Source organism: Diadema setosum, chromosome 9 (genome assembly GCF_964275005.1).
Source record: "Diadema setosum chromosome 9, eeDiaSeto1, whole genome shotgun sequence".
NCBI classification, from domain to species: Eukaryota; Metazoa; Echinodermata; class Echinoidea; order Diadematoida; family Diadematidae; genus Diadema; species Diadema setosum.
In genome coordinates, this window is record NC_092693.1 from 31,478,414 (window position 1) to 31,493,382 (window position 14,969).

Consider the following 14,969-nt stretch of genomic DNA (forward strand, 5'->3'; position numbering starts at 1 on the left):
GTACTATTGACATTGATAGATCATGTCCATACATCAGATCTTGTCAGTAGTATGTACAGTTTATCTCCTCAAAAATATGAAGAGTTTGTTCGCAAAAACTGATAAGTCCATATTTGCCAAATTGAGATATTTGCGATTAAAGGTCAAGAAAAACAAAGAGAAGAATAAGAAAAATTTTGCTTCTTTTGACCATAACTTCAAAAATGTACCCTTATATGTAGTGACCAATATATCATTTAAAAGGTATTATTTTGTGCTTTATGACAGAGACCATACTTCAAAATCTTCAAAAATGGACTTATTGGTTTTTGCAAACAAACTCTTCATATGTAGATTTGTTGATTGGACAGTGCCTTTGAAATATCTTTTGTTCAAGAAAGTGTGGTCAAAACTTGTTGTGTACTTATTTTGTTGTTATTGTTGTTGTTGCTGCTGTCTTTATCCTGATCAAATTTTGTACCACACATAGGAGTGTTCTGCATTCATTTGCATCACATTTCACATCACTTCTTGTTTTTGTTAGCCATGTATTTGGTATTAGGATTTCATTTTGAAATGAGGCACGAACATGGTGTTTAGAGACTGTGATTGAGATGTTTTGCCCAATGTTGGCACAATAGCAACTGCAGAACCTGACTGATTGAGACGATTTTTAGCTACTGGCAGCTTGTTTTTTCTTCTTGTTTTGTTTTTGTTTTGTTTGTTTTTTTGCGTCATAATTCATTTGTGCTTTTATTTACTTCAACATGATTATACCTCCACCCCCTTACCACATTCAGGATATTATGTAGGATTAAATTTAAAATTTAAAGTGTGCTCTGAAGTCCATTTTGAGTATGAAGTGTATCATGCATGTATTTCAGAGTTTGCTTTGCCCTTCTTATCACAACTGGCTTCAATATTCAAAAATTATAGGCTTTTGCTGGCTTAAAAGCTTTTAACAATCTGTTGATATAGTGGGTGTATTGGATGAGCTGCACATTACGTATGGTCAATCAGTGTGTTTGCCTATAATTCAATCATAAAAATTTAGAATGATCAGGTTGATGATGCTTTGCTGTAGATGGCATGTTGGCCATACTGGCTTTGTTAATGCCTTTGTTTGATATGATGTGTATATACAGTATTTAATTCAATACTTTCGAGGAGTGTTAACTTTCTCACTTCTCTTTTGTAGGTAATTGTGAAATTCTTGTTAGAATTTTGCCATTGCTTCTGTATAATGTCTTCCATTCTTAAGTTAGTTGTTGAATATATATTTCACAAGATTTATATATTTTTATTATAGATTTGTATTAACAGGACATTAACCAACATGGGAAATCTTTTACAGAGCATACAACAATGTGACAATGTGAGGTTCAACTCACAATCAGCAATGTGTTCATGTGCCCGTCTGATGTGTGTACTAAAACTTGATAGCTTGGACAAGACTGACAGAAGAGGGCGCTATGCTTGAAAGTAAATCTTGACCTTTGCAGGCCCGTAGCCAGGGGGGGTGCGTCGGGTGCGTACGCACCCCCCCCCCCCCAAATTCTGAAAGGTCCACTTTTTCATAATAACGGTTTTTAGCAATTCTCAAGATAACAATCCAAATAAATATAAAGACACATTATATGCTACGTAAATGTGGAAGAGTACGTTTAACAATGTTAAAAATAATTGTACGAAACCCTTTTGTTGTACGAACCATCGGATTGTCCCCATGCACACAAACACAAATGTTATGTATCAATTTGTGCGAGCTATTATTATATTGGCACTGCATGCCATGGCCCTTGGCCCGTGTGACCGGTGTTTTTTTTTTTTTTTTTTTTCCACTGGCCGCCCGAGTACGTGCGATTCGTGGATGACATTGATTATCCATTACAACTTTGACGTTGATAACGAGAGGGTGTGACCGATTGTGATAGATTTGTAAAATGAAATACAAAAATATTCGGCTCGCTCGCTGCGCTCGCTCGCCAAAATTTGTATAAAAAAAGAGAAGAAGATAAGAACAAAACGTGACGATGACGCGGACAAAATGATAATGTCTATTGTGTTCACTCATGTCATTTTATATTCAGCAGGAAAAAATGTTACACGGAGCAGCGACTGCAATTTCATTCGTTCTGAAGCGATCGCCGATTTTATCAAAGGAGGACGCCAACAGTTTCGAACATACGGGGGAGGGGGGCACAAAAAAAAACACAAAAAAGATAAGAAAAAAACGTAATGATGACGCAGAAATATACAAATTTCGGCTCACTCGCTCGTACTAATTTAGAGTATTTTTTTCAAGTCCTCACTTTGTTGGTATAAATCGTTATCAATAACGTCGTCACTATAATTGTGAGATTTAATAAGCAAAAAATGACAATTCCATGTTTTGTAAGCTGAAATACAAAAATTTTCGGCTCGCTCGCTGCGCTCGCTCGCCAAAATTTATATAAAAAAGATAAGAACAATATACGTGATGATGACGAGGACATATACAAATTTCAGCTCACTCGCGCGTACTAATTTAGAGTATTTTTGAAAGTCCTCCTTTTTTTGGTATAAATCGTTATCTATAAGGCCGTCACTATATCTTGATTAGAATTGTAAGATTTGGTAAGCAAAAAATGACAAGAACTCCATGTTTTGTAAGCTGAAATACAAAGATTTTCGGCTCGCTCGCTGCGCTCGCTCGCCAAAATCTATCAAAATTCATTACATTTAAATCACCCTCAAAAGATCCCTTTTAAGTGCTTGAAAAAGCATCATGTGGACTTTATTTAAAGTCCCTACCGGGATGGGGTTGGGGTTGAACACTTTTTCAGAAATTAGGGGCGCAATTTTCGTGCTTGCCCCGGGCGCCGTTTTCCCTAGATACGCCACTGACCGTTTCAGGCTCTGTTCTGGATACGGCGGTAGAAACTCATTCTTTTTTTGTTGTTTATTTTATCATTATTTACTAATCTCTTTTCTAACTTACAGGCAGCGGATTTCTTTGCAGGCCAAATTCGGAAATGTAGTGTTGATTATTACTTATACATTTTCTCATGTTGTGACAGTTCTATTGGTTCTCATTTTAAAGTGAGCCAAAACCTAAGAACATTTTCACTTATAATTTCCAAAGAGTATTATGCAGGCACGCAAACTCATTTTAGTTGTATTTCATATAAATGTAATGGGTAAGAGGGTATGAGAGAGAATGGAAAGTGCTGAGCTATGAAGTAAAATGGTAAAGTAAAAAGTTTGTCAGATAGTATTACAAAAGAAACTCATTCTTTTTTGTTTGTTTATTTTGTCATTATTTACTTATCTCTCTTCTAACTTAAAGGTAGTGGATCTCTTTGCAGCCCAAATTCGAAAATACCTAGAGACAGCTAGTAACCAAATATGCTACTATAATTTAATAAATAAGAAATAACCATTCCAGTATGTATCTTAGTGTGCACAGTAAGACAGATCAAATCAAATAGGAAAACATCTGAGCACTAAGCCTGAGGTCTGAATTAATTGTACTCAACTTCTTCCAATGGCTAACGGATGTTTATTTTTTGAATTTCACTGACCTCCAAATTTCACAAAGAAAACCTTCTTAGCATGATGGTTAATATGACATTTGACTGATATTGGAGATGTTTGCGAATCGGATCTACTACCTTTAATATTATTAAATCTAAAATGATTATTTGAAAGTTCGGAAATGCTGGAAATATCCTACCACAAGGAGGCAAAATATAAATGGTTCACATTTACAATTCATTTTGTTTTAAACATTTTCTTATTTATTTTCGTTTTTGACAAACTCGCATACCAACGGCTGATATACTGTATAGTAAAGTGAATGTTTCATCTTCCAAACAGCATCCAATGGGATGGAAAACTCCAACTGAAAGGTGGACACCGTGACCATACTCGCTAAAGAAAATGCGTAATAGGGGTCGTTTTTTTCTCACGGATTAGATGGAAAGTGTGATGTACGAGTGTATATAATCAAAGGGTATCAAAAAGGCCGAAATTTGGGAAAATGGTATATTGTTCAATCATGATGAAGTACTTCTTTAGGGTGCAGGAAACATTTAAGGAATACTTGTTTTTAAGGCCCGAAAAAATCATATGATCATTACTCGTTTAGGGGCCATTTTGAAAGTCCATGTATGAGCATGGTGTCCACCTTTTAATTGTCGCTACCCCTCCCGGGACAGTATCAAAGGACCGTTTTGTTAATTAACACAATCCCCCCTTCCTTTAAAAATCCTGGCTTCAGGCCTGCTAACGCGGGTATACAATAGAAAAAATAAAAGTTAAAACAACACCAGGAAAATCACTATTCTCAATTTTGCGGCGCGCTACGCGCGCAGAGTCTCGAACACAATTAAACTTTGCAACTTCCTGGCAAAATGAGTTTTTACTATTTCCTAGATGAAATACCGTAACGCGATTGCATGCAACAGACAAAAATACAAATTTCCTCGAGACTTTAAAACGTCATTAAAACAGTCAAAATTCAAAGTCTTATACAACTTTTGTAGTTCGGTCGTCCAAAGAATATATATATATATATATGTATATGTGTGTGTGTGTGTGTGTGTGTGTGTGTGTGTGTGTGTGTGTCATTATTGGTATTGGTACCGAAGGTCCGTTTTTTTAGTGACCGCACCCCCCCTTGAAAAATCCTGGCTACGGGCCTGCTTTGACATGTTACAGAGCAATCATGTATGTGCTATGCAACTAGTGACTCGCATTGTAGGCAAGTCTGAGCAAATGGGGAATCATCTGAAAGTCATATTGTTGCAAGATACCCGCCTTCCGTACATGCATCGCTGTTGCCAATACGGTATGCATAATTGTGTGTAGGAACTTCTACTCTCGCCGGAAACGCGTACCACTGCTAGCATGAATTTGTTGTGTGTACGGAGACAAATTGACACTCCCAGAACAACCCCCAGACCACTCTTAGAAGTGTCACAGAGTTACTGGCTAGGATATTCTTATCGCAATTAATCTGTGCTTTGCTAACTCATGACAGTGTCGTTAGTGTTCAACACACCCACGCGGCCATGTCATTCCCGTGCCCATATGAAGTGGCTCAATAACGATTATATATCAAAAATACATCTTTTGATGTTATTACGAGATGATAAGAGGAAATATTCAATCTTTTGTCTTTGTCGATACATACATGATTGAAGTAGGGACCATAATGGCAGAAGCGGATCTAGGGGGGGGGGGGGGTTGGGGGGTTGCAAACCCCCCCCCCCCCCCCCCAAAAAAAAAAAAAAAAAAAAATCCGGGGACCATTTTTTTTTTTTTTTTTGATCTGATCTTTTTTTTTTGAACTTGTAATTTTAGTTTTTTTCTATTTATGTATTGCACATGGCAATGACCTCTATACCAAAAATAGTGGTGTTTTTAGATGCAAGAAAATGCCATTTTCACACACTGATTTTCAAAAATTCTCCCTACTGTGGGAGGGGGGACAACCTCCCTCCCACATCCTCCCCCCTCGCTCGCTCCGCTCGCTTGGGCTCGGTCGCTACGCTCCCTCGCATACCGTCCCAACCCCCCCCCCCCTTTATAAAAAGCTAGATCCGCCCCTGAATGGTCTCACAAATATTCAGCAATTACAAAAAACAAACAAACAAACAAACAGCCAAAAACATTCAACTTGATGCAAAAACCAAAGCTTGGGATACATTTGCATAGGACGAGCAACGTATATACCAGGTATACAAGCAAAATTGTGATAACTTTGGCCACTGTTAGGAGCCTGGTCACCCCGACTTTTCTTACCACATCTCCATGATATGACTGTAAAAAACAAAAATTTGATGTTTGCAAATTGGTTGGCCAAACTGCGTCAGGGAGTGTTTGCGAGTGTGATGTGTGTTAGAAAACCCAGGATGTTTCTTACTTGGTTTCTATGTTGAATCGGGTGAACGTGGGATTACATTACCGTCCCCTCTGGCTCTCTTGAAGTTACACAGTGTGGATTAAAAAAAAAAAAAAAAAAAATGTTACTACTTTTCCACCCTGATTTGGTTTCTCTTTTTTTTTTCTGTCTTATCACATGATATGCATGTGTGTTTCTGTTAAACAGTGGTACATTTTTTTTTTTTTTTTTTGGGGGGGGGGGGGTGTGAACAACCTGAAGCATTATTCATGTAGCAAAATGTGTTTTGTCTGTTCGCTTGTAACGCTTGTACTAATTTCTGTTTATTCTTGTCTTGAAGACTGATGGAATTAAAGCAAATCACATTTCCTCATACTTATCTTACTTGTAGTATTTATAATTGATTATTACAGCTTCTGTTTGTTTTGGTTTTGTTTCTTTGCTTCTAAGTTTTGCAGACCATGTGCATCACTTGACACCAACGTGCTTTTGACTCTGTGGGTCTGACATAATGCTGTCATGCTTCTTTGAAATACATGTATTGGCACAAAAAGTATTTTTTTCAATACTTATTCTGTCTTGGACTCCTTTTGGTTGGTCCGTACTTGCTTGGAAGTGTTGAGACTTTTGCTCCCCAGCCGTGGGAAATGGGATTTGTGTGTGTGTGTGTGTGTGTGTGTGTGTGTGTGTGTGTTACATTTACATCATTTATTATAAATACATGCAATAGTACGCACAAACACACACAATGTATGAATATACATGTGTGTATTATGTACATAATATACAGCCATTAATGATGAGACCACTATTTATTGAATGAGGGATATCTTTTTGTTCAAATGGGTGCAATAGGGGAATATTGTTTCCCTTTACTTCTTGGTTTGGTTTCTATGGTAATATTCCACGCTAAATACAATGGTGCTACCCAAATTGTGAGAATTAGTACCCCAAATACTTGTTTTTGGTATATTTGGGCTCAACTGAGGCCACTGAGGCCGAAACGGGTACTTGGGCACTTTGGCCAAGTTAGACGTGGTATGAAATTTCTTTTCTCCATGAGAAGGTTGATAATATGTATTACCATCATGCATTTAAATCTGCCTTTCATGTATGCTAAGTTGACATGTCGGTAAATCGATTTTCACGATGTTTTAATCTCCTGCCGATATTTCCGGTATTGCGCCATTGAAAAAAAAAAAAGAAAAGAATATCAGCATATCGTTTTTCCCCTATATGCTATCATATCACTATCATAGATCACTATCATTGTAGACAAAATATGGAAATCCATCTGTCATTCATGTAACGTTTATCATTACTTTCCCCATTCAATATTCAATTACTGCAGAAAATATATTACTTCGAAAAATTGATAATATTTCAAGAGGAAATTCATCTTACCTGGTCAGGCGGCCAAAAAAAAAAAAAAAAAAAAAAAAAAAAATTACTCGCGCAGAAATGTCCACATTTACAGTTATAATTCATAAGTATACCAGTACAAATGTATCCCACATGCGCGTCATATATACAAGTAATCACTAACACACCAAACACGCCAAACGTGCACTCGTGAACACCCCAGTCTGGCAGCAACATCAGCGGAAGGTAATCGGTTCGATTTTTTTTTTTCACTTTTCACTTTCAACATTACTTTGCCTAATCTTAGTATCATTTCTACACAGAGTTTCTGTTTCTTGTAAAAACATGTATTGCGCTTTATAATGCTTCGTTTCTCCTATGTTATTCATTGGATGATTGTTGTGATTTTCTTTTGTTTGTTACTGCGGCCCATCAAACGGACCGCTCCTTCCTCTTTTCGCTCCCTCTCTCTCTCTCTCTCTCTCTCTCTCTCTCTCTCTCTCTCTCTATATATATATATATATATATATATATATATATGAAGAGTTTGTTTGCAAAAACCGAAAAGTCCATTTTTGAAGATTTTGAAGTACGGTATCTGTCATAAAATACAAAATAATACCTTTTCAATGATATATTGGTCACTACACATAAAGGTACATTTTTGAAGTTATGGTCAAAAGAAGCAAAAATTTTCTTATTATTCTCTTTATTTTTCTTGACCTTTAATCGCAAATATCTCCATTTGACAAATATGGACTTATCGGTTTTTGCAAACAAACTCTTCATATATATATATATATTGTTTGTATACATATTACATAAATATAGTATAATATATAATCACACATATACATGCATATGTTTTTCCCCTCTTAATTGTATAACTTCAAAGTGCTGGTGATTAACTATGCCTCGTCTGATGATTCTGTTTGAACTCACTTCTACATAATCCGTGACGTGAATAGCCCCCATTTCAAGCAAGTAACTATTGACCAATACTGACGTCGTTTGGTTGATAAATTAAAGAAATAATTATACAAGTATATCACATGGCTCTGATTCAATCAAACCTTTCCCGCGACAGTTTTGTTCGGCATTAAAATACTGAAGATAGTGTCTAAGGGGAAAAAAAAAAAACAAATTAAAAAAACCCCCAAAACATGAGGGTAAAATGATACAAGTATAAAGAAAAAATGTTTCACGTGATAATGTCATTGCTAAATCTGCTTAGTTGTACAATGACACGGAAAAGTACACAATATTTGGACTGACATTGCAACCCCTGGTTTCTCAACTCTGACAATATGTTGGCTCTCCCTTCTATGAGACATAGATTACATACTTCTGACAGTTTTACCACTTCATATTTTACTTTCGGAAAAAATAGATGTAACTTCTGTTCATCTGTATATCGACACCTATATGTGTTTACACATAAAAATACGAAATGCAAAGAAATCTGAATTAAAAGGGATTTTTTTTTTTTTTTAGAGAGAGTGGATTCCCTAGAAGAAGAAAATGCGGTAGAAAACGCTCTGGAATTAGATGGTGGTGCATATATCACGAAATGATTTCACGAACTAACAACTTTTATTTCATAAATGCTTATTTTTGAAATAAGACAGATACCATCATCATAATATTGATGAACATCAATATTCAACAAAAAAGGAAACGAGACGAGGAATTGACATACGAAAAAAAAAACCCTCCCAGAAACCTTGATTCTAATTATCCATGATGCAGTAGATTCCCCGGCAGAAGAATCTCGAGAGAATAGTGCCGGCTTAAAATAAAATGTGCAGCAATAAGGTGGAATAGAAACGAAAGATAAGTACGAACAAAAATAACAGGATGATATTACACAAAATTCGGCCATCTCTTTACTTGCAGTCCACGTCCAACAGTGTAATGTGTTGGATAAAATCTTAAATGTCTGCGATGCGTTCTGAACTTCTTACGCGGATGTTTTAATATCATAATGCCTCGTTCAATGTCCATGTTATATATAGCATTGCATACAACTGAACAAATATTGAATCTAAACTTTGATATCACCAGACTTGGAAAGTGTCGCATATAGATTTCCACACAACATTCGTGTACTTATCGTATTAGTAATACGACAACATGCAGTTGAGTTATACTGAGAAGGTGCATTGTTTGTTTGTGGTTTTTTGTTTGTTTGTTTGTTTGTTTGTTTGTGTTTTCAGGATCGACATCACGAGGCGTACCACAGTCCAGTTTCATCGGAAAAGACAAATATCAACTAGCCTTTCCAAGGATTCTAGCTGTGAGGCCTGCAAAGGGTGAGTGGGGTTGGGCGTGAACCCTTGCATGGCAAAAAAAAAAAAAAAAAAAAAAAAATCATGAGACCACTGAAGCCCTTGTCCCGCCCCCCCCCCCCCCTCCCTCGAAAATGTCTGAAAGCAGAATGAAACCTATAGATGCTCCTGGTAATCGCCATTTTGCGAGCATCGTCATGTTTGCCTCAATAGTACTAGTTTGACAACTTTCAGGTCAACTAGTTTCTTTACAACGAACAGAATTGCAAACATGACTATACAGGCAAATTTATGTCGTTATATCGATTGACACTACGTTGCGTTTGATTCATTTTCTAAAGACACTGTTGTTCGATCGTGCCCCCATCTACTTACATTTGTAATCTTGTGGATCGAATCCTTAACTTTCTTCTTTACTTGACATTTAGCCAGTCAAAGGAGTAATCAGCCCTCAAGTTTGCCTGAAAGTCTTTCATATCCAATGCGAGATCCATCAACTTCTAAAGGGCGTGGTCACACGTACGCGAAGACTGGTCGCCAACGTCAGGAATCAAACATTTTCCGGCGAAGATAGATATCGACAACCAATCGGCATCCAAACCCAATTGTATTATTATTATTTTTTTTTTTTTATCGGCGGCTGGCTGCTGACCGATTATCGACCGGTTGCCAACAAGTTGCAGACCATGTGCAAACCATTTGACGACCGTTTGGACAGCGCTTTAGCAACCTTTTGTGAGAAAAAACCCCAATCATGTGGAATAGGCAAATGCTCCCAGAAAGGTTTGCAAAAGGTTGGCAAATAATTCTGATCTTGTTTGTTCACTTGATATTCCCTGAAAGATGCTATTTAACCAAAATCGGTGTTATCTGTATTTTCGTTTGTACATTGTATTCTTGACCAAAAAAAGTGTGGAAATAAATTAAAATTGAATAAAAAAAAAAACTCGACAACTTAATAAACACCACTAGAATAGAATTGGCCGCCGATTGGTTTCTGACTTTCAATTGGGGCTCGGCAGTAATACTACAGGATTACAAATGTGTAGGCACATGGACGCAGACACTCCAGAAAAAAAGTTTTGCTTTGGTAATTGTTACACATGTAATGTCGTTGGCAACCACTCGGTCAATGGTCGGATATCAGTCTTTATTTAGTCGGCAATTGATCGGCAATTGCATGGTTGCCGACCAAAAATCTTCATGCCAAGGGCCAGACAAAAAAAAAAGAACAGAACAGAAAAAAGAACAGAAAAAAGACCTTTTGCAAGTTTGGTCGACCTCAACAACCGGTCGCCGCCCGCTGACAATCATCTATCGACTTAAAAACAAAAAAACAAAAAAGAGGAAAAAACAACCAAGCAAACAAACAAACAAAAACAAATAAAAAACATTTTACCACCGGTGACAACCATCCGCCGACCAGTGATTTCGAAGGTCGTAGAATGGTCGGCGGCCGGCACTTGCTTATGTGTGACCAGGTCCTAAGAGTATGCCTAATTGACCACCATACAATTTCATTATGATACTACCATTTTTCTTTCATTGTTGATGCTGACCTTATCTCATAAAAAGTAGTCACTTCGAGTAATATCATGTGACTAATATGATTTTATCATTCTTTTCATACTTTCTAAAACAGTGCACGGAAAGGAGATGGAACACATTACTAACGCACGCTTCGTGGCGACCGAGCCGATCATGTTTGTAACTATGGCTGTCCAAGGAACCCTTGCCACCCTCAGAACATTTTACATCAGGGAAAGAATAGAGGAAAGTTTCGACCACTTCTCTCATCAGGACGGAAATGACACCTGTTCCAGCAGCAACATCAGCGATCCACTGGAGAAGGAAGTGCAATCACAAACGTCTCTTTGGATCATGTGGATTGAGATCCTCTCAAAATTTCCACCAATCTTTACGGCGACATTCCTCGTAGCTTGCTCGGATTCCATAGGTCGAAAGCCGATCCTCATCTTGAGTGGAGTTAGCCATTTCCTTGCTTCAATCATCTTTCTCCTGGTCGTGTTGTTTGACTTGCCCTTGTTCGTGTTTCTGCTCGCGGCATCTGTTCTTGGACTGGGTGGTGATACAGATTCTGTCAGTATGGTATCTTCGGCTTACATCGCTGATTCGACCGAGGGCAAGTCACGAACACAGAGAATGGTTGTGCAGTCACTTATGAGTTACTCTGGCTTTGGTACCGGACAAGTGATAGCTGGGGTGATTCTCGATTACTCCCATAACTTTTCAATCACCTTTGCCTTGCCAACAGTACTTGCTGCCCTAAATCTCGCCTACACAGCGTGCCCAGGACTAGTCCTAGAAACAGTGCCGGAGTGCGTGGACTTGGCACCGGGAAGAATTGTTAAAGACACAATCCACAGCTTGACTGGGTTTTACACACGCATTGAAAGATCTAAGAGAATTAAGATCGCCATCCTGATCGTCATTCTTTGCTTTCACCGCTTGGTGAAGGAGGCTTTCTTCGACGTTGTTGTTATCTATGGTTTGGGAGAACCATTTTGCTGGACACCCACTATCGTTGGATGGTATTACGCTTGCATCTGTTGGTTTCCTTCATCAGGTAAAGATGTAAAGCAGGGATCGACATTAGCGGTAGCCTGGTGGCTAGGGGGCCACTATCAATCGTCGGGCCACCAAACTTCCGAACAGTTTTCCCCGATCGGACAACTGAGATTCCAATTAACAAAACCTCGAATGAAAATCACTTTGGGGTACTTAAAATACACTTAGAGGAATGGTATACTTTAGGTTGAGATGGGGTTTCAGGTTTCCAACCTTTTGTGAGATAATGAGAAACCTCTTATAAAACATGAAAGGGTATAACATTCTAAGAGGAATTCAAAGTTTATTTGACGAAAATTGGTTCTGAAATGGCTGAGATATCCAAAACTAAGATGTTCTTTAATGAATCGAGAACATCTCCTCTTCGAGTCTCAATCTTGATTTCAATTTTGAATTTAAGGTTAAATTTCGATAGCGCAAATAGATGACTTCAGCGGTACTAAAAAAAATAATGTTCTGTACAAAGAAAAGTAAACCTGTTTTTCATCTCTACTGAGACTTTAACAGTTTTTAATCAAACTTTAACAATATATTTTCCAAAATATTGCTTATATTATTGCACAAATGTGAATAAAGGGATGATAGAAATGTTATGTCAAACACTTCTTCACCCCGACTTTTCAGAATGAAGTTCATACATCGGCAGCAGCTGAAAGTAAGTACTGTATGTTGTAACATAAATCATTTCTTTTAAATAATTTCCCCTATTTTCTACCATTATCCCTTGCCATGTGCTCTTTCAGTTGCGACCATTGTAACCAGGCCTCTTCTGATGTGTTTTTCCGAGAACTGGTTGTTACATTTCGGAGTCATCTCCTTTATCGCCCAAATAATCACCAGCGGCCTAGCAGTAAACACTTTGCAGCTGGCCATCATGGGTATGTTCAGATGTGTAAGCCTATTTATTGAATTTCCGTCAAGTGAAACTATAGTAATGTATAGGCCTTCAGATCTACGCAGTACGGTGATATTAGCATTTACCCTGTAACCAAGCCGTATTATATTTCTGGTTGACCACTCCCCCCCCCCCCCCCCCCCCCCCATTGTTGTATCAAGTTCAGCACTCGGTCGCTATAGAAAAAAAAAAACAAACAAACACACACACACAAAAAAATACTTTGTTCATTAATTATGTATTTATGTAAAAGTAATATATATATATATATATATATATATATATATATATATATATGCTTTTATCGAGAGATATGGGTGCCAAATCTAAGTGCTGGGTATCGATAAAACTTTTATGGGCTTCATGCAAACAACTCTCAACCAGTATTTCTTGGAACAACGTATTATTAATACCTTTTCCCCTATTTACACTAGGTGATTGGTTAAATGATAACGGCATATCTCGATAATTTAATGTGCATAATTGTCTTTATTCCGTATCTTATACTGTGTATGCATTGCATTGTTCTTAAGCAAGAATAAAATAACAAGAGAAAGTTTGTTGACATAGAGTATTACCATACTTGATATCTTGCTCTTTTTTTCTTATACACTACATACTTCAATAGATGTGCATTTTCTTCAATTCGTCTCCCTCTACAAATGAAATTTATAACATCGCAATTACCGCTGAGCTCTTATTTAACAAGTTATGTTTGTTAGATAAGAGATCAGCATCTTACACATTTCATTTGTGGACCTCAACCTTCCCCCTCCCCCATTCTCTTGCTTACTAACAATGTCGTTTGCTAGGTTCATATCTGTTTGGATGAGTTGCCGAAACGTGATCCTGGCATACACATCGCAGTAAAAGTTAAAGGCATCATTTACCATTTGCAGACGAAACAAAACACAGCTTCAGCGCTTCAAAATAGTTCTAAAATGTGAGGGATAGAATCAACCAGTGTAAAGATTTAAATCAGTATAATCAGTGTTAAAGGGATGGTACAGTATTGGAGGAGATGAGAATTGGGCATTTAACTTTTTGCAAGATACCAAGAAAACACTTATGATATAGTACAGAGAATACCATTTTAAGAGGAATTCAAAGTTTATTTGATGAAAATCGGGTTTTGAATGACTGAAAAATCTAAAAACAAAGTAAAACAAAGTGATCATAATAAAGTGTGGGTCCCACACTTTATTAAAATCGCTCTTTTTTGGATATCTCAGCCATTTCAAAACCAATTTTCACCAAATAAACGTTGGAATTCTTCATAGAATTACATGCTCTTTCATATTTCAGGACAGGTTTCTCATAATTTCACCAAAAAAATGTTAGAAACCTGAAATTAGGTCTCAACCAAAACTGTACGATCCCTTTAAGTATTGTTAAATATACAGAATTTGAATTATAATAGTTATGATAAAATTGTCTCTAATAAACTGTCTACAGTTGTGGTTTATTGAGAAAAATAGTGATATCTCCTTATATCTTACGAATGTTTTATATGGTAGGATGTGATAACTCTAACATTTTAAATCACTGCTCCCAATGGTAAACAATTATTCCTTTGATACTGCATCTGACTGACACAGGGCCAGAGATGGGGCCATGAGTATTTTCAAGCTCAGTAATCTTAAAGGAATGGTACGGTTTCGGTGGAGACGGGGCTTCAGATTTCCACTGTTTTTTGATGACGATGTTTTGAGATAATGAGAAACCTTTTATGAAATATGAAAGAGCACATAATTGTTTGAGGAATTCATTGTTTATTTGATGAAAATCGGTCTTGAAATGTCTGAGATATCCAAAATAAAGCGATCTTAACAAAAGGTGGGACCCACCTTTTATTAGGACCCCCTTTTTTCTTTTCTTTCCTTTTTTTTTTTGATATCTCAGCCATTTAAAAACAGAATACCTCTTAGGATTTTATGCTCTTTCTTATTTCATAAACATGATAAAGTCA

General features: G+C 37.1%; 1 protein-coding gene across 1 annotated transcript; it reads left to right on the plus strand.

The window, feature by feature from the left end:
* The first annotated feature begins 11,229 nt into the window (after window positions 1-11,229).
* On the plus strand, window positions 11,230-12,273 carry LOC140233303 (proton-coupled folate transporter-like). The gene has a single exon (XM_072313414.1). The coding sequence runs from the start codon at window positions 11,230-11,232 to the stop codon at window positions 12,271-12,273; it is 1,044 nt and encodes a 347-aa protein (XP_072169515.1).
* Window positions 12,274-14,969: the final 2,696 nt, after the last annotated feature.

Coding starts and splice junctions, on each gene's coding strand:
- LOC140233303 (XM_072313414.1), top strand. CDS start 11,230: ATGGCTGTCCAAGGAACCCTTGCCACCCTCAGAACATTTTACATCAGG.